Source organism: Salarias fasciatus, chromosome 12 (genome assembly GCF_902148845.1).
Source record: "Salarias fasciatus chromosome 12, fSalaFa1.1, whole genome shotgun sequence".
NCBI classification, from domain to species: Eukaryota; Metazoa; Chordata; class Actinopteri; order Blenniiformes; family Blenniidae; genus Salarias; species Salarias fasciatus.
Window position 1 is genome coordinate 3,566,979 of NC_043756.1, and position 18,178 is coordinate 3,585,156.

The following is an 18,178-nucleotide window of genomic DNA, read 5'->3' on the forward strand; positions in this document are numbered from 1 at the left end:
TGAATAAAGTTCTTCTAATCTCATTTTTCTAAGATAGTTTTACTTCATTCTGCTACCGATGAAACTCAAAACTCTCCGATGGACATAAACAGATCATAATATTATTCAAGGTTTGAAGTCTTCTGTGGAAAAATGTGTCAATTATGGATTTAAACAGTTTGAACAGAAAACAGGTTGAAACAGCAGAGCTATAATCGCAGTTTTAACACATCAAATCTTTATTTTTTTCTTCTCAAATCATCATAACTCTCCATTGGAGGCCGTTATTAAACAAACAAACAAAAAAAGGTTGTAAACACAAAATGCAAATTGTCCACAGTTCCTCTGAGGTACCTCAGCTTCAGACAGGAGTGAGCTTTGGACTTGAACTACCAACCTCCGAGCCTCAAGGCAGACAGCAGGGTCTCTCCTCTCACCAGATGCATGAAGGCAAACAGTCATTCTCGGGTTTGAACGTCGACAAGAATCCTGCAGAAAGTCGCTTTTTAAACTTTCAATATACAATTTTAATGGTTTTTTTTTTACTTCACTCGGCGGATCTTTCAGTTGAATAAATGGGATAAAGTCACAGATCATGAAGCTGCATTTCTCTCATAATAAATACGTTGAGCGGCTCTGTGTGGATCTGCACAGATATAAACATTCGGACGGTTCCAGTGTCGCATTCGAGTGTGTCAGTGTGTCGACTCCAGAGAAAAACAAAGACACGAAAAAAGAACCGGAAGAAAACAAAAACAAAACAGACAGAAGTCAAAGTAGTGACAACCAATAAAAAGGCTGAGTCTCACTAGCTGCAGATCATTCGGGGCCGCCAACAGCTGAAAAAATGAGAAGGCGGCATTTCCTTTTCACTTTGTGGAGGTTTAACGTGCTACAGCGGACAGGAAACGCTCCAGTCTTTACTCTGGACGTGTTTTCAAATCGTCAGGATTTAAAGTTGGTGTTGACCGACTGGAATCGGTACCGGTTTGATTAAAACTACACGCAGCTGTGTGGACGAGGGGAAAATGTCTATCTACAGGGACGAGTCGGGACGGAGAGGTCTGAGGACGTCTCACTCCGGCCGCGCACCAGCAGAGGTTTCGATGTGTCCTTTCTTACTTAACTGCTACGAGAAGCCTCCAGCTGCTGTGGGTCAACCCTCAAAAGGAAATGCATAAACACAGGGACTGTACCAACTCCCCGTCCCCCCCACCCCACCCCCCAAAAACATCAGTCCGATGGTGGTTTGGTCCGGCGGTCCCGGGGCGGCGGCCGCAGCGGCAGTCTTTATGTTCGGACCTGGAACTTCCCGGCCTTCGTCATGTACTTGATGCCTTTGAAAGGTTTATACTTCTCCCCGTACATGTCCAACCGGTTCACCTTCAGCCCTGCAGGGAGGAGAGTCGGAGTGGAAGAGTCTGATCAGACGCGTCTCTAAACCTTCAGAACTGTATTTTAACCGTGAAAGATGGAGCAAAGTCGAACATTAGCCTAAAGGTAAAGGTGGAAAAAGACAAACGGGGATGTCGAAAGTTGCCGACGCTGTTCTCTGTTCACATCTCGTCACTGCTTCTATGGGTGGACTGAAAACGATGCCGTATTTTATTTAGTTTTCCAGATTTCATCAGATTTTCTTAAAAATCGGCTCTTCACCGGGAATAAAAGAAGCTTTTTCACTTCAAGTGAGTGAAGTTTCATCAGCGTCTGAAGCAGCGGCGCTTCGTTTCACATCATTTTCATCATGAACTTTTGAGGCAGGTCCCTCGTCTATCAAAGAGTTAAATAGTCATTTTGTACACTTTTGCCTTTGGCGCCATCTGGTGGCCGTAACAGGAACTTTTTCTTTTCTTTTTTTCCCTCCCCCACCAGCAGGTCAGGTGGTTGTCAGCTGCTGCAGTGAGTGTGTGGAGTCGGAGTCACGTTACTCCAGTTAGAAAATAAAGAAGGGTGTGATGACGCTTGTTTCATGAAAGGCGTTGTGTGAGTCAGTGAAACAGCCCTGTTGTGGCACGGGAGGCAAACTACAGCGACGTGTGTGTCAGTGTGAGTACCTGAGATGGCCATCTGCTGGATCTTGAACTGGATGTTGATGGTGGGGTTCTCGTCGGGTTTGGAGGCTCCGGCCTGCAGGCTCATGGTGCCTTTCAGACTGGGGAGCTTCTGAGGGTTGATCTTTCCGACGTCCCACGACAACAACTGGAAGGGAACAAAAAAACAAAAACAGAACACACGTCAAACCACGGGAGCGAAGGCTGCTGTGAGCAGCGTCTCTTGGTTCAGGCACCTTGGTGACGGGGTCAAAGGTGTAGGTTCCCTGAGACGGGTTGAGGTTGGCGTTGAGGACTCCTCGAGGCAGCTGGCTGCTGACCAGCACTGACTCCACGGCCTTGCCCATGGTCTGTTTGGGGCCCAGGGTCAAGTCGAAGCGGCCCTGCGAGCTCCCCTCGCGGAAGGTGATGTTGTGTTTGACGTACACCGGGATGGCCACCAGGCTGAGGACAGAGCAGGAAGGCGCATGGCGGGCGTCAGAGGCCGTACAGAGCAGCTCAATCAGGCTCGATAAGCGAAGAACGCTGGTCTAACGGTGGCCGTTGGTCCACAGTCACAGTAAAAACACTCACTTCTGGGAGCTGACGTGATAAGAGAGCAGCCGGAAGTTCCCGTCGGGTGGGATGAACGAGAGGATCCGCTCGGCCTCCCAGCGCTTGAACCGCACGCACGGGTGGAAACTGACGTCGTCCAGCAGCCGGGGATTCTGGGAAAATGGAGGCAGAGAGTGAATCAGATGAAACGTACATTGAAAGATGTGTTCTTTAAGGTTCAAATAATCTCACAGCTCATTAAAAATCCCAAACTCTGACTTATGTGTTCCTGAGAGCTGTCAGTGCACATCTGCCGCATTTACACTAAAAACTCAGAAGTGCAGAAAAAAACCTGACCATAAATGAGAGCGTGAGGTCGGGCATTCCTGTCAGCTTCACACAGGCGTCGATAACTCCCTGGATCTCTGCTGTGATGGTGGAGCCTGAGGAGGAAAGTTCAATACATATACTGGTTTTGGAAAAAACAGGCTCACAGCTGCGGATCTGAGATATTCTCTCCGGCACTTGATCCACGCCGCAGGAGAGCTTCGCCGCCGTAAGAAAGCAGTACCTGATTTATCAATGATGGCATCGATCTCCTCCACCACGTCGAAATAGGCTTCGTTGTTCGTGTATTTGACCCCCGTACGGCGCCACGGCACCACTGACAGCTGGCCGGTGGGGAGCTGTTCGCCCACATTAGTGCTGCCTGGAAGACAAATGTCACCAAACATGGATAATTTACTGTCATTCCAGTGGAACTGAGGGTTTATCGTACGGATGCACTGATACCAAACACCGCTTAGCCACGATTCACAACAAACCGAACCAAACTGTTCAATATGTTCTGAAGAACTGTTGCATCCCGTATTCTGCAAGCACTGCGTTTGAACGGTGAACGTTTCCTGTCTTTACAATTTCAGGCACATTCACACACACACACACACACACGTGTGTGTGTAAAAGGCAGTCCCTTCACACCTGTGATGGTGTTGACCATCGTTCGGAGGATGGTGGGAGGCTTGATCAGCTCCTTCAGGATGTTGGACTCTGTGGCCAGAGGGAAGCCGTTATCCAGCATCTCCTCCAACAGTTCGTACACCACCACCACGTTGTCCTTGATGGCCGCCTCTGTACACACTCCAAAATAGTCCTGAGAACACACACACACACAAGACGAGATATGAATTCCTGAAATCAGAGAATGGAACTAAAAGTGGGCTCAACGGGGAAACAACCTGGAAGGTGTCGACGACTCTGTGCAGGAACTCGATGACGAACAGCGGCGGCACTTCGCTCTGGATCACCGCCACGAAGTAGATGCGGTGTCTGAGCACGCTGATGAGGTAGTGGTGCGGCGTGGGGATCACCGGCGGCACGTTCTCCGGCTCCGTGGCGCGCTCCTGCGCCTCAAAGAAGTAGTCGCAGACGGAGCGGCTCACCACGCTTTTCCAGTGCTTCTCCAGGAAGATATCTCCCGAGGCATTGACGAGGAAGAGGCTGTGGATCATTCTGGCTGGAGGCTGCGAGGGGCAGTCGCAAAAAACACCACACACAAAAAAGCAAAGACATATCACAACCAATGTTAGTTTTGAAAACTAGTTTAAACTAGTTTTCATGTTGGGTTGGTGCAGTTATTTGTTTTTGTAAACAAACACATTCTGCAGGGAACAATAAATATAGGGATATAGGAGTAGGAAGAACATGCAAACTCAAAGAGAGGCCATGTTTCAAGGTGCCATCTACTAACAACAAACCCACTGCGCTTCAGTAAAGCACTGCATTTCCCCTGATGTCTGCATTTTAAGACCAAATGACGTGTAAGAGAAGTATTGGGAAATACAATCTAAATCTGGATGATTCAGGAGGAAATGTTCAACCGTACTGCCTTGAAAGATCTGCAGTGATGTGAAACATACTTAGTTCCTCAAATTAGGAAAAAAAGTTAAAACTGAAAGGTCTGTTTAAGAGCCTGTCCAGTATAAATGACAGACATATAAGCTATGAATACAATTATTTAGCATACACATGCTGCTCGTACTCTGTGAAGCCAAAATACTGACCCCACTTCTTCAATCATAAATTTGATTACTGAACATTTCAAACTGTGGAGATGCATCAGATTGTCTTTTTTTCCCAGGATTTACTGTAAAAACACGCGTTTAGTGGCCACTGGTGAAAGTACAGCCTCCTTGTCCTGATCACATGACTCAACCTGGTGGATGAAAGCAGATTCAGAGCAGGTATAACACTAAATGTGTGTGTTTACTTTATTCATTATTATTAAATTGATCGTGATGCGTTCAATGACAGAGCTTTTAATCGTACAAAAATTAGTGGGCGTACCAATGAAAAGATTCTATTACCAATTAATAAATGTCACGAAACGAAAAGAGTGAACTAACACGTTTGATGTGGGATGTGGTAGGAATACGAATTGCATAATACTGTAAATTGTGGATTTAAGTGTTAGCATCGTCTCAGTGTTGGGAAATCTGACACCGGAATATTCATTAAAAATGCGGCCAAGCTATCGAGTTCGTTCTGCAAACCACTGGTAGCTACAAGACACACGAAGAAGCTGTAGCTACGCTCAGTCACTGCCAAGTTGAAGGGTTTTAAAGAGGAATATGTGACAGAGGCCTTCATGTGTGCTCAGGATGCTACACGGTCCCTCCTCCTGACTCCCAGTCTCATGACAGCGGAGCTCCGTCCGCCGCTACGCTGCAGCGAAATACCGCTAAATGACGCTGAGAAAAAAACTCAGCAGAGCACAGCGTCCCCAAACTGAAAGCCACTCACCGAAGACTGTTATCCCGGTGGTAAAGTCTCGCCGTGAACCTTTTTTTCCTCCCAATGAAAGATTAAGCGGCCGTCGATATTTCAGCTTCCCGTTAGGTGGAGAGAGAGGAGGGACTGAGAGCTGCAGCCAGCCAATCACAAGCCAGCGTTTACATTAAGTCCCGCCCACCTCAAGAGTCACAGTTCGTGACTGCGCTGTGATTGGTCAAAGGGCGGAAGAGTGGCGGTAAACAGCAGAGAAGCTGCGCGCTGATTGGAGGAGAGGTGTACCTGGTCTGACATTTTGTTTCCAGTATCAGATTTCATCTTGTGGAGTTTCATTCATTCAGAGAAACAGATGGAGGAGCAGAAACATGATTATTTTACCCCGTAAAGCAGACACATGGAGGAGCGGAAACATGCAAAAATGTCCATTATATAAATCTCTCAAAACAGATACATGAAGGAGCAGAGATATGTATAATCTCCGCCCCAAAACAAGCAGATGGAGGAGCAGAAACATGCAGCCACTGATCAACATATGCATTTTAAATACAGAAGAAGTAGAGCTCGGATTATGAAACAAAGATTAGGGCGAGAAAAAGGTTTGTAAAGTAAAATTTTAGAGCAAATGGGGGAACTACGTGTTTTTAAGCAATATTGCTTTTGACATCAAACAAATCAAATATGAGTCAAATCACCACTTCTCTCTGGTTCTGGTTCTGATTAGGTTTAAAAGGTTTTTCCTCCACTTGGGGTGAGATTACAGCTAGATTTTCCTCCACACGCTGATGTGATTAGTGCTGTATAAACAAAACTGAATTAAACAGAAGGGATAAGCGAATGGAGCCTGAGAGGCGTCGCAGTGTGTTTCATGTCCAGGTCCACATTCTGCTTCACACACCCCAAGAGCAAAGTTTCAACACTCCTGCAGCGTGTGCTCGACGTTTCCTCACCTCACTGTCAATTGGTTCAATGTCACAGCAAATATTTGTGATCCTCAGGGAGGGCATTAGAAGCCTGCTCTGCCTGTTCACGGGCATTAGGGATGTCAGTGAGGAAATGCTGTGAACAATAGACTGTAATTTTAACCTCCGCCGTGTCTGATGTGCGGCTGTTACTGGTTTAACCAGCCTTCACCTTCTGTCCAGCTTTATCCTCACAACAGGTTGGTGCCGTTTTAATAACCTTACTCAAAGAAAATACCTGCAAAATAATAATTGATGGACAGATTAGTATCGCCTTGTCTGACTCCAGTGGTCAGACTTTAAACTTCTACACTGCACTACTCTGAAAATGTTTTTTTTTTTTATCTTAACTGAGTTTAAAATCGTGAAGAGAAGTCTGTTTGAAGGCTGCTGAGCTGGAGCGGACTACAGTGACATCTAGTGGCTGAAAGTGGTAAACGCCGCAAACATCAGAGCATCAAATCCACACAAATCTCAGACAATCCCACAATTTCAAGAGTTTTCTTCTCTTTTTCAAACAGAAGAGAGCAGCACTCATCGACAGCATCTGCTGCGTATCCAAAGTGATAAATAGCCTGTGATTTTACTCATACAATTTACTTCACATAGTGAGATGTACATTTGGAAAAACTACTGTTAACTGAATTTTATCCTATCTTATTGATAATAAGCCTGTTTTATTTTCAATTTGTTCTAGTTTGTTGAACAATGCTTTAAAAGATTTCCCTCTGATTAAAAATGCATTTTCTATTCCATTATTTACTTAAATATAATTACAAATATTTTATTCCTTTAAATATTTATCCATATCTTCAGTTCCCACAAGCAGCGTCAGAGAAGTGAAGCAATATGTCGAGCTTCGCTTGTTTTCAGTCAATTTTTCTTGATTTTTGATCTTCTAAGTTCATCAACGTGGAATGAAATAATTAGGCTGCCAGTCAATCTGTGAATTGTGACTGATCACACTTTCCTTTCACATTAAAACCCTGCACGGGATTGCACAGTGCATGGAAACTATTGATTGCTGCTCAGTAGAACAATTTTGTGCACGTTGGTTTTCACTCAGTGTGTAAATTTAATAGATTTTTGTCTAGAGCAGTCACTTGAATCATAATAAATATTAAATTGCAAATTATGGGACTCATTTCCAAACTAAGAAATGTTTGAGAGGTCCCTAAAAAATGTTTCTTTTCTACTTTGTGCTTAAGTTGTCAACCTGCGGCTGAACTTCAGATCAGCACAATTTAAAACATTCAGCATTTGAATCAACCGACGTGAGATTCAATTATTGGGAAACTTTTTGTGAATCACTCATATGAACAGGTGAAACAGTGGGGAGAGTCTTCATCCTGTGTGTGTTGGACCCTGGTTCGATTCCCAGTTGCTGTAGAAAGAACATCCGGAGGGCAACACGAGCAGCTGAAAAGATACGAACACTAATAACTGTAAACGTGCATCTCCTCAAACGTGGAATTACACCGAATTAGATTATTTTCAATTTGTTTAAATTTAGATAATGAGGAAATTTCTGGATATAATTAAACTTTTCTTTCCTCTGGGCTTTTTAACAACAATAGAACCTAAAGGAAATGAAATGCTTTGGAAAACCACAGCAGCAAATATTGTACTCCTGTGATGTAATTTTCTAAAACGTTTGTGATTACCCAGATTACTGTTAAAAGGGCAAAACAATTTTCAAAATAAAAGTAGCTTTAAGTGACGAATCAGGTTAAAGTCGACGGAAACGGGAATGGCTCAACATAATTTATTTCCATTTTATGTTAAAATGTACAGAGTTCTTTGAAAGTACTTGCTAAGAAAGAAAACAAAAATATAAAATAAAAACGAATAAATGGAAATACATACAGGGACCGAGTGGAGAGTTGAGGCGGCGGAGCGCGGATCAACCTTCACTGTGTGCCCGGCGGTCGGTCGGTCACCCCTCCTTTATTTCGCGCTCTCTCTTAGCATACAACGCAACATGTACAATTACAAAGGATACAAAAAGGGAAGCAATATAAACAGACAGAAATATACGGAGCTCGTTTGTACATGCCTCTTAAATGTAAGGAAGTCATCCTATACACACACGAGAAGGTAAAAAATAAAAGAAATAAGAAAAACAAAAAGAAGTGACCTTTAGATATTTGTAGTCCTTTTGTTTAAAATAGCATCAATATACTACACAAAGATAGAAAAACTCTAGAGATGAGATGGAATGGAGAGGTTAAAGGCATCTTAAATTCACTAAAAGTGAGTGGTAATTTTTTTAAATTTTGAATTTCTTAGTAATCCATACCCCAAGAGGCCAGCTAAAAAATATGTCGTCTTTTTTTTTTTTTATTATTATTTTTCCGTTTGTTTCCTGAAACAGAAGTGAAAAAAATGACAGTACCAATATCAATGTCAGAATTTCCTTTTATATTATAGAAAAAACATTTTCTCTACAATAGGTTTCTAAAGTCAAAAAGAGTCAGCTTGTGTCATAAAAGAAAGCTGCCCGGTCTGAGAAAATTCAGAAACGAAAGGAGGAAACAGAAAAGAAGAAGTACAGAACGGACGATACACACCGAGAGGAGTATGCATGTCGGGTCTGTGAGAAATGAGAAAACTCCTCTTTTGACTTTCAATACTGGTACAAGGTCAAGCGCTTCCCCCCTCTCCGACCTCCGACCTCCGTCCCAGGGCCGGACCGCGCACTGGATCGGGCGTTCAGGCACAACCTTTCACAAAAGGGCCTGACGGTCTGCTGCCAGCTCTCCAGCCAATGGGAGTGCTGATTTTTTTGTCTTTTTTTGTTTGTTTTTTTTTTTTTTGCAGGAAAACAAAAAAAAAAAACTAAATAAAAAATACAGTTTTAACAAAAATACACCGTTGGAAAGCGGACTGGTCGACCTCTTTGGGCCACTAACACTTGGGTTCGCCGACGGCTCCTTAAAGCAGGTGAATGGAGATCCCACCGCCCGGTCCGACGCCGCGCAGCCTGTCAGTGGAGTGTGGACTCAAACAGCTGGACGCTGGACTTTCCTGAGCCAGCCGCCGTCAGCGGCAGCTAGGCAGAGTGCGTGCGAGTGTGTGTAAGTGTGTATGTGTGTGTGTGTGTGTGTGCTGGATATTGGGAAGTACCAGATATTTACATCGAAACGTTTTGAGAGTGGCGGAAAACTGGAAAATAATGCTACTGGTTTCGTTTATGGATATATAATAGACAGTAACACGTTCGTCTCCGTTGCGTCTTTGCTGTGTTTTTGGTTCAACACTGTCCGTGTGGGAAGACAGAGACTCTGGAAACACTTCAGGGGGGTGTGCGTCACCGCGCCCACCCCCGCTTCTCCAATGCCACACATATAAAGATCAAAGCATATATGAGGTCGGACTGCACACGAGTATTTCAAAAAACAGTCAACAAAAACAACAACAACAAAAATAAGGTTCAACAGTATTCTTTTAACAAAACGAAAACAGCAGTCCGCCTGAAATGTCTTGTTTTTTTTTCTCCAAGGTAAGGCTTCCTATTTCAGTTAGAAGATTGTGTGCATGTTGGATATATTCACTTCACCACTGTTCTTTCGGAGCTCCTGCACCGTCTGTGTTTTCCTCGTCATCCTCGTCCACCGCCGGAGGCGGACGCCCCCCCCCTCCTGGGCCTGCGCCGTCAAGAGGGCCGCGCGGGCCGCCAGGTCCACGCACGCGCCCCCAGAAACCTCCAGACCTAACCCAACGCTCTCGCACCCAGCCGGCCGGGAGGGGGCGGGGGGGACGGGCCCAAATAAAAAGGGACAAAATGACAATGTAGAGAAACAGGAAACCCGACGACTCTCAGCCTCCAGTCAGCGCCGCTCCCGGGCGCTCGCCGAGGCGCCGGAGCGGGTGAGCAGGAGTTATGGACAGTAAGAATACAGCGAGCGTCCGCTCTGGCCCCACGCTACCGTCGACAGTTCTGGGGAGCTCATCTGCTCATGTAAGGGGACTGTTTGGGGACGCCGGCGTAGCTGTGGTGGGAGGGGCCGGTGTACATCATGTTGCCGTGGTGATTGGGCTGCATAGGCTGCTGCGGGTAACCCTGCCCTCCCATCATGCCCATCTGCATCTGCATGGGGTACTGGCCCGGCTGGTTCATGTAGGCGGGGTTGCTGTGGTAGCCGCTGTTCATCATGGGCTGCGGCATGCGGTAGCCGGCCGACATGGCGTTCAGGGGGGTCATGTTCATGGAGTTGTACGGCGCCGGCGTGGGCATGAGGTTGGGCATCATGCCGCGCTGCACGGCCAAGGTGCGCGGCGTGCCCTGCATGGCCACGGCGCCCGAGCTGCGGCCGTACAGCTGCTGCTGGTGCGGCGCCGGCGCCAGCTGCTGCGTGGCTTTGGAGCGGATGGAGATGTGGCCCTTCACCGTGGCCATCTGGCCCTGCAGCCGCTGCGTGTGCGGCGGCGGGCCCAGCCCGATGTTGGTCGTCGGCATGTTGCACTGCAGCTGCAGCGAGCCCAGGTTCATGGAGCCCGAGCTGAGGTTGGGGGGCGGGGTCATGGTGGGCTGGCCCTGAGGGAGGGGCGTGTGGGGCGACGGCGCCAGCCCGGGGTTGGACAGAGACACGCTGGTGGCGTAGGAGGTGACGGAGGCGGAGTGGGAGTAGGGCATGGCGTGGGGGTCCATGATGGTGTTGGTGAGCTGCTGCAGTTTGGCCAGGCTGAAGGTGGCGGACGGCTGCGGATACCCCCCCGTGCTGAAGTCCTGCCCCATGCGCTCGTACAGCGTGCGGCCGCCTCCGCCGCCGCCGCTCTCCGGGATCTCCATGATCATGGGCGTGGAGGCGAAGCCGTTTCCCATGCTGCACTGGGACAGGGCCTGCTGCGGGGGCGGCGGCGGCGCCGAGGGCGGAGGCTGCGGGTTGGGGGCTTGCTGCTGCTGCTGCTGCGGCGGCGGCTGCTGAGGGACCTTCTTCTGCGGCTGCTGCTGCTGCTGGTTGGTGCTGGGGGGCCGCTCGATCACGCCGCAGCTCTGAGGAGACTTGATGCCACAGCTGGGGGTGTTGGACGGAGGCGGGGGCGGCGGGGGCTGAGGCACGGCGCCGCCTACGTTGGCGGCGCCGGGGCCGGTGTTGGGGCCCGGGCCGGTCTGCTGGATGAGGCTGCAGCTGCCCATGGCGAGCTGCGAGCCGGCGTTCCCCGAGGACGACGTGAGGCTGGGGGCGGGGGCGGGGGCGAAGGAGCAGCTGTTGGACTGGGAGGACGACGAAGGCGTGACGGAGCTGGAAGACGAGGACGCCGAGGACGACGAGGCCGTGGTCGCCCCGGTGACCACGGCGGCCGACATCCCCCCGCCGTTGCCCCCGGTGCCCCCGCCGTTGCCCCCGCCGCCCATGGTGGAGTCGTAGCTGCTGGGGTTGTCGTAGTTCTCCGTGGTGCTCTCGATGCTGCCCAGGTCACTGAAGCCGCTGTCCACCACCTGCTGCGAGTGGTCCGACACCGACGGCACGTCCATCATCGGCGACGTCTCCATGTTCTGCTGCGAGGGGGCGGACAGCGAGCTGGGGTGCTCCGGAGTGATCTGGGTGTATCTGCCCCCCGCGCCGCCGCCGGTCCCCGTCGGGCCGGGGGTCCCGCCCCTCTGCCCCGCCGCCGCCGCGTCCACGATGCCCGACGGCAGCCCGGGGCTGTTGACCGAGCGCACCGACTGGCCGGGCAGGGGGGGCACCGGGGGGTTGGGCAGGGGGCTGCTGTGCTGCGACGCCCCGCACTCCTCCACCAAGGTGAGCGCCGCCGCCTCCTCCTCGGCCTCGCCGGCGTGGCTGTAGCTCTGCAGCGTCCGGCAGGCGGCCAGCGTCTCCTCGCAGTCCTGGTACGCCCCGTGGTGCTGCTGAGGCTCCGCCTCCTCGTCCTGGGCCTCCCCCTGCGTCAGGGACTGCACGGCCTGCATGGTCTCCAGGTCCAGCTCGTTGGAGTGGTGGTGCGGGTGGTGGGGGCCGTGCTCCTCCTTGAAGTCCGGGTGCTGGTGGGGGTGGGGGTGGGCGTGCGGGTGCTCGGGCTCCATCAGCAGCGTGACGTCCTTGTCGTCCGGGTGCAGCGGCTGCAGCTCCATGGGCTCCGAGGGAACAGACATGGCCGTCACCGTCTCCACCGCGGCGGCGGCGGCGGCGGACTCCTCCTGCTCCCTCCGCCGCCGCTCCTCCTGCTGGGGGTCGGCCGAAGAGGGCCGGCACTTCGGCTCCTGCGCCGCCGCCGCCTCCTCCTCAGCCGCCTCCTCCTCCTCCTCCTCTTCCTCCTCCTGCTTGCCGACGCACTCCCGGGCCACGCTGTTCTCCATGTCTAAAAAAGCCTCTCCGCCTTGGGGTTCCTCCTTCACCGGAGGGGAGTTCGCACGCGAGGCGGGCTCCTCCTCCTCCTCCTCGTCTTCATCATCGTCTTCCTCTTCTGATTCCTGGCTCTTCCTCTTCTTGCTGCTGCTGTTCTTGTCCTCCAGGTGTCCGTCGCCCTCGTCGTCGGCGTCGTGGTCTTCGCTCCGCCGGCTTCCTGAACCCGGCGCGGCCGCCGTCCGCCTGCTGACGCCTCCGCCGCCGCCGCCCATGCTGCCGAAGTCCTCTTCCTCCCTCTCGTCTTCGTCGTCGTCTTCTTCCCGGTCGCCCATGTCGGCGTCCTGAGGTCGGGACGGCGGCGCCCGGGGCCCCGACGTGGACGAGGAGGAAGACGGGGACAGCAGGGGGCGGGACGGCGGGCGGCTGGGTTTGTCTTCCTCCCAGTTCCTCTCGGCCTCGTCCTCCTCGTCCTCTTCCTCCTCTTCCGGCTCGGAGGTGGGAGGCGGCTTGGGGGCGGGCTGCGGCGGCTGGTGGAGGGGCCGGTTCTTGGGCGGCCTGCCTCGCCGCCGGGGCACCTTCTGCTCCACGGGCTTGGGGAGATAGTCGTCCTCTTCGTCAGAGTCTTTCTGTTTGCCGTCTCTGTCCAGGCTGGTTCGACACAGCCGCTTACTGCTGCGGTCGTCGGACTGGAGCAGCTGAGGGTCTTTGTCCAGCTGCTCCTCCAGGAGCCGCTGTCTCTCCTTCTCCTGCCGCTCCGCCTCCTCCTGGGCGCGCTGCAGGTACCAGCTCCGGGGCTTGCGCCCAGGCTTCATCTTGATTTTGGGGGGTGGAGGATCCCCGTCCGGGATCTGACCGTCTCCTCCTGAGCCCGGGGGTCTCCCGGGTCCACGCTTCTTCCAGTGCAGGGGTTTACGGCTCTTCCCTTTCGGCCAGCCCTTCTTTTTCTTGACCGGGACTTCTGGAGTGGCCGAGAGCGAGTCTGAGGCGGCGGCCGACAGAGCGGCGACGGGCTTCAGCAGCGGCCTCAAATCTGTGGAACGACAAACATCAAGCGGGCTCAGAGGAAGCCGCACAGACACACAACGAATCATCGCAAAGTCCTGCCGCTCACCGTCTTCCTCGGAATCGGTGAGGTTGGAGTGTCGGCCCCTCTTGGGCGCCGGGTCGGACAGTCTCAGGGCGGATCTGGCTGGAGGGTAGCGACGGAGCGGGTGGCCGAGGGGCGTTTCCTCCTCCAGCCGGGGCATGGGCCTCTCCGAGTCCGAGTCCACGAAGGGCTCGTCCAGCACCTCGGTGGTCTCCGATATCGTCTCCGTCACCACGCTGCTGTGAGGGTGGCTGCGCGGACGAAAACGACGCTTCCGCAGGGGCTTCTGGGAGAAAACAGGACGGAGATTTCATATTTAGCCCAAAATGACAAACGCACACCGACGTTAATCTTAGCCTTTCCATCAACAGTACCTTGCATTTGAGGCCCATGGCTGGTTTGGTGAGTATGGGCGGGGAACACGCCCTCCTCTCGTCGTCGTCGTCGTCTTCATCGTCGTCGTCATCCTCTTCATCCTCCTCGTCCTCGCTGCTTTCACTGAAGCAGCTCTTCCTGACGGGCGGGGGCTCGTTCAGCCTGGAAATCACGGGGATCTGCGCGAGGCCGTCCCCGGGCCCCTCGGCCAGCCTGGGCTTCGGGCCTCTCTTTTTCCTGGGGGGCCGGCCTCGCCGGGTGGGGGTTATGGAGGGGTGCCGGGCCATGTCCAGTGAGTGAAAAGCTGTCGAGTCGCTCTGCCTCTCCGGGGAGAAAAGGGAGGGCGGGCTGCTGGTGGAACCTGAGGCTTTCCCCCCCTCCGTTCTGTCCTCGTCGTCGTCGTCGTCGTCGTCGTCCTCCGCCGGACGGATCTTGGGGGGCCGCCCCACCCGGGCGCCGTCTTTTACTTTAGCCCAGTGCCAGTTTTTGGGCGGGCGGCCCCTCGGCCTGCGCTCCCCGTTTGTGGGTGGAGACGGTCTTTGCGGATCTACGACGGGAGGTGGACGGACCGGAGGGGCAATAGGAGTACTCTGGTTGAGGGGAAACCCCAGGAAGCCCTTTCTTTCCTCTTCCTCCTCATCATCTTCATCCTCCTCTTCCTCTCTCGTCTTCCCGTGCCGCATGTGCCAGGACATCGGTGGGACTTTGTGACTCGGCTTGATCTACGCAGAAAAAACAGTAACTTCGTAAAGCTTCAGACAGTTTCCGATCGGCGTGTTATCTCCACACATCCAACACATTTACCTCCTTGCGAGCGTCTTCGTCTCGTTCGTCGTCTTCATCGTCGTCGTCGTCGTCATCCTCGTCGGCGTCGGACACCACAGTGTTGGTCACAATGACAGGCGTCCAGCGGAGGCACTCGGGGTCGACCTCTAGCTGCCGGGGGCGGGCTTTGAGTCGGGCCATGTGGCTGGACACCAGCTTCTCTCGCCGGACCAGAACCATCCTGACAGGAAAACAACAGAACAGCATTACGGTGACGGACTCTCATGCCTGCACCTGCCTGTAGACGTGTGGACTTTTCCGCTACTGTGAATCTGATTGTAACATTAAGTGAGCCGCCGCTGTGGACCTGCAGTTGTATTCTGTGAAACTTTTTGTCCGCTTGGACAGAAATCAGGAATCAAACTGTTCACCGAGTGTTGACGGGGTTTTGCAGTGACGATAAATCGTCTGTGTCGAAACAAAATGTGGCAGGAATTAATAAGGAATCACTTCATTAAAGAGGTAAGATGGCAGTTAACAGATACCGATGGCTCGTGGGATTTAAATACATCACACTTCATCCCTGTATTATGGGGACTATATGAGCATTGATCCTGAGACACTTCAAAGACTGGCTTCCTTTGCATGCGGGCTGTAAACTGGCTGCTGGCCATGTTCTGTTTCTTTTGAGCCTTTAAGACCTGGCTGTGCATTGCTTGCCAAGCAGCTCTCACTCCCGTCTCTTACTGTGAAGCAGTATGCTACAGAAGAGGAAGAAATGGAATATTATCCTGAATACATACAAATCTGCATTTTGACACGGATGTAAATGATATCATCTGCGAGTGTGTGTCGAGTGTGTGTCTGACCTGTCGCCTCGCTGCTCCAGCATGTTCAGGCTGTGCAGGGCGGTGGTTATGTCCTGCGGGCAGATTCCCGTGTCTTTGCTCAGCTGCCGTATGGTGATCTGCTGGTCCCGGACCTTATGGAGACACTCCAGCACGACGCTGCGCCAGTACGCCATGTACGAGAGCCGGCCCAGGTCTGACAGAGGCTTCTCCGGAGAGCCCGGCTGCCCCTCCTGCTTGGACAGCAAGTAGCCTGCGGGGAAGGAGAGACAGATGTGGCACGTGATCCGTTTTTCAATTCGGCCCATCAACCGCCGAGAGATTCAGCAGATTAATTCCTCGGCTATCGGTGTCATATCTGCGCTTTGATCGCGGCTCGTGTTCTTACTGAAGTCGATGAGGAAGCGTCCGTAGCCCTGGCGCTGGTACTGTGGAAGAATCATGATGCATGATACGTTGTATTTCTGTTGACAGTGTTTCTCCTGGAGGGGAGGAAGAGACACATGGAACCATTAGAGGGAGGAAAAACAAAACCAAACAAAAAACACGGCTGCACATTGCAGAGCGGGTTTGTGTGGGCGAGCAGCAGCGGCCGCTCGCTAACCGCCGTGCTTTGGCAGCGAGGTGGCGTGTTAATGGAAGCACCTGCGACTGCAGCCTCCACTGAGGGACAGTGGGGCTCCAGGCAACCCTCCGTCTATCTGGGGTACAACACCAGCATTTTTTGGGGAATGGATCAGTGTGCAGTGATGTAAATGTACTTCACTCTCACTTTCATTTGAATAATTTTCCCCCCCCCTCTCCGCTCGACACAGCTGCTCCATGAGCATTTGTTAAAATGTATGAACATAAAAATGCATCAAGACCGGAGTGAATCCCACGCTACCTTGGAGAAGTAGCCGACGAGGTGGCAGCCCTTGCTGTCGTTCTGGGTCAGCACGTAGAAAAGAAAGGGCTCCACGTCGTAGTAGAGCGTCTTGTGGTCCAGGAACAGTTTGGCCAGCAGACACAGATTCTGACAGTAGATTGTGCTCACGTTCCCGTCAACCTGTCGTAAAAAAAACAAACAAACAAAAAAAAACCCGTTCGATAAGCTTCTTAAACATCCAACTCCCCCAAAACACTACAGCTTCCAAAAATCCCATCTGAAAGCTTCTGCTGGAGTGCTGCAGAGTGAAGGTGACTGAAGTAGAAGTTAGTGTGAGGCTGTGAACTCTGCTGTGTCTCTGGAGGCAGGAATAGACGAGCGAGGGTGGAGGAGAGAAACAATGAAGGAGAGAGTCTGGGGCTGGCAGAGCGCCAGCTTTCTCCGCTCGTCTCCGCGCGATGCGAGGACGGACTGCGGAGCCGAGTGAAGCAGACGCTGCAGTGGTCGCAGCCTGCAGCCAGCGAGCCGCCGGATTTATCGGCCTGGATGCTACGGGGCCCAGACGGACAGCTCAACTTTAAATCGGTCATTAGGAGTTTCACTAATAACAGCAGAGGCTTTGCTTGATGATTTAAACAGGAGGAACGCTGCTTTAGCTGGGATGGAGGAAAGTAACTCATCGTAGGAAACCAGAGTGTTTAAGGCGTTGGGGTGTTGTTGCATCAGGTCGAGCAGACACTGAAACTAAATAATTATAAGTCAGGTCCTGAAAAAGCATCAATTACATGTGCTGAGGGGCAGCAGTGTAGCCGTTAGCTCTCTGGCCTCATCGCAAAAATGCCCTTCAATCAAGTCCGGTTGGGCTGATAAGACCCGTCCAGGAAACTTGTGTGGAGATAATGCCAGAGGACCGAGAGCGGGCTGGGAGCAGGAAATCGATGCGACTGAAGCAGCACTCTGCTTTTAGGGGTTCTCGTCTTTTCTCGTCGGTGTGTTGCGAGCTCCTTCGATCGTCACCGTCTCACCTCAAACACAGAGACGTCGTCCTTCCTGTAGATCTCGTTGGCTGGAGGATGGTACCAGCTGCACTTCTTCATGTGCTGGTAGAGGATGCTTCGACTCTTCATGTAGCGCAGGCAGAACTCGCACAGGTAGAGCTTCGGTAGTCTGGACAGGGACAGTCAGGAGACACCGTCAAGAAACACTTCAAGGCTGCTTTAAGCAGCAACTGATTATTTGTCAATATTTTGGCAAATAATCTGTAACATTCTGCTGTATATTCTATCCCAAACTCAGAAAGTGACTGACTGAAAGCTTACCTGCTGTACTCCTGCGGGTACGGAGACGAATACCACGTCTGGATCTCAAACTTCCCAAATTCGATGACTGACGGACAGCGCATCTGAGGATCTGGAGGACCGGTCACCCCGACTTTCTGTTAGCGAGAACAGCAAAGGAGAAGAAGAGGACGGGAGAGGCGTGTGAGGTCGGGTTAAAGTTTACTACCGGAAGGAATTACCAGATAAGCTAAGCTGGCAGATTACAGACTGGGGAACACTTTCCTAAGACCTTAGGTACTGTTTACACTAGAAAGCCGATTCCCATGCAGGAAGCAAACACGGCACTCTCATC

General features: G+C 51.8%; 2 protein-coding genes across 4 annotated transcripts in view; both read right to left on the bottom strand.

The window, feature by feature from the left end:
* Positions 1-194: 194 nt before the first annotated feature.
* On the bottom strand, positions 195-5,463 carry ap3m2 (adaptor related protein complex 3 subunit mu 2). Its single transcript, XM_030103889.1, has 9 exons — positions 5,367-5,463; positions 3,803-4,087; positions 3,546-3,717; positions 3,136-3,273; positions 2,922-3,007; positions 2,604-2,737; positions 2,267-2,474; positions 2,034-2,178; positions 195-1,370 (listed from the first exon to the last, which is right to left on the bottom strand). Exons 2-9 carry the CDS (start codon positions 4,073-4,075, stop codon positions 1,270-1,272), a joined length of 1,257 nt encoding a protein of 418 aa, XP_029959749.1. The 5' UTR covers positions 4,076-4,087; positions 5,367-5,463; the 3' UTR covers positions 195-1,269.
* Positions 5,464-8,063: 2,600 nt separating this feature from the next.
* kat6a (K(lysine) acetyltransferase 6A) overlaps positions 8,064-18,178 on the bottom strand; it is a 32,398-nt gene continuing 22,283 nt past the window's right edge. For 2 of the 3 annotated variants that reach the window (XM_030103888.1, XM_030103885.1), the window contains exons 9-17: positions 17,866-17,981; positions 17,572-17,713; positions 16,565-16,726; positions 16,067-16,160; positions 15,700-15,931; positions 14,870-15,071; positions 14,065-14,787; positions 13,715-13,976; positions 8,064-13,633 (exon numbers count right to left, since the gene is read on the bottom strand). In XM_030103888.1, coding sequence (XP_029959748.1) covers positions 10,263-13,633; positions 13,715-13,976; positions 14,065-14,787; positions 14,870-15,071; positions 15,700-15,931; positions 16,067-16,160; positions 16,565-16,726; positions 17,572-17,713; positions 17,866-17,981 — 5,304 coding nt within the window. In that variant the 3' untranslated portion in view covers positions 8,064-10,262. The remainder of the gene's footprint in view (positions 13,634-13,714; positions 13,977-14,064; positions 14,788-14,869; positions 15,072-15,699; positions 15,932-16,066; positions 16,161-16,564; positions 16,727-17,571; positions 17,714-17,865; positions 17,982-18,178) is intronic. The other variant, XM_030103887.1, reaches the window with a different exon arrangement.

Bases quoted from the DNA above. Each gene is read 5' to 3' on its own strand.
- ap3m2 (XM_030103889.1), bottom strand. From the start codon at position 4,075: ATGATCCACAGCCTCTTCCTCGTCAATGCCTCGGGAGATATCTTCCTG. The intron at 3,718-3,802 runs GTTGTTTCCCCG...GTGTGTTCTCAG, and splicing joins GAGTCGTCGACACCTTCCAG to GACTATTTTGGAGTGTGTAC. The intron at 3,274-3,545 runs GTGTGAAGGGAC...TTTGTCTTCCAG, and splicing joins GATGGTCAACACCATCACAG to GCAGCACTAATGTGGGCGAA.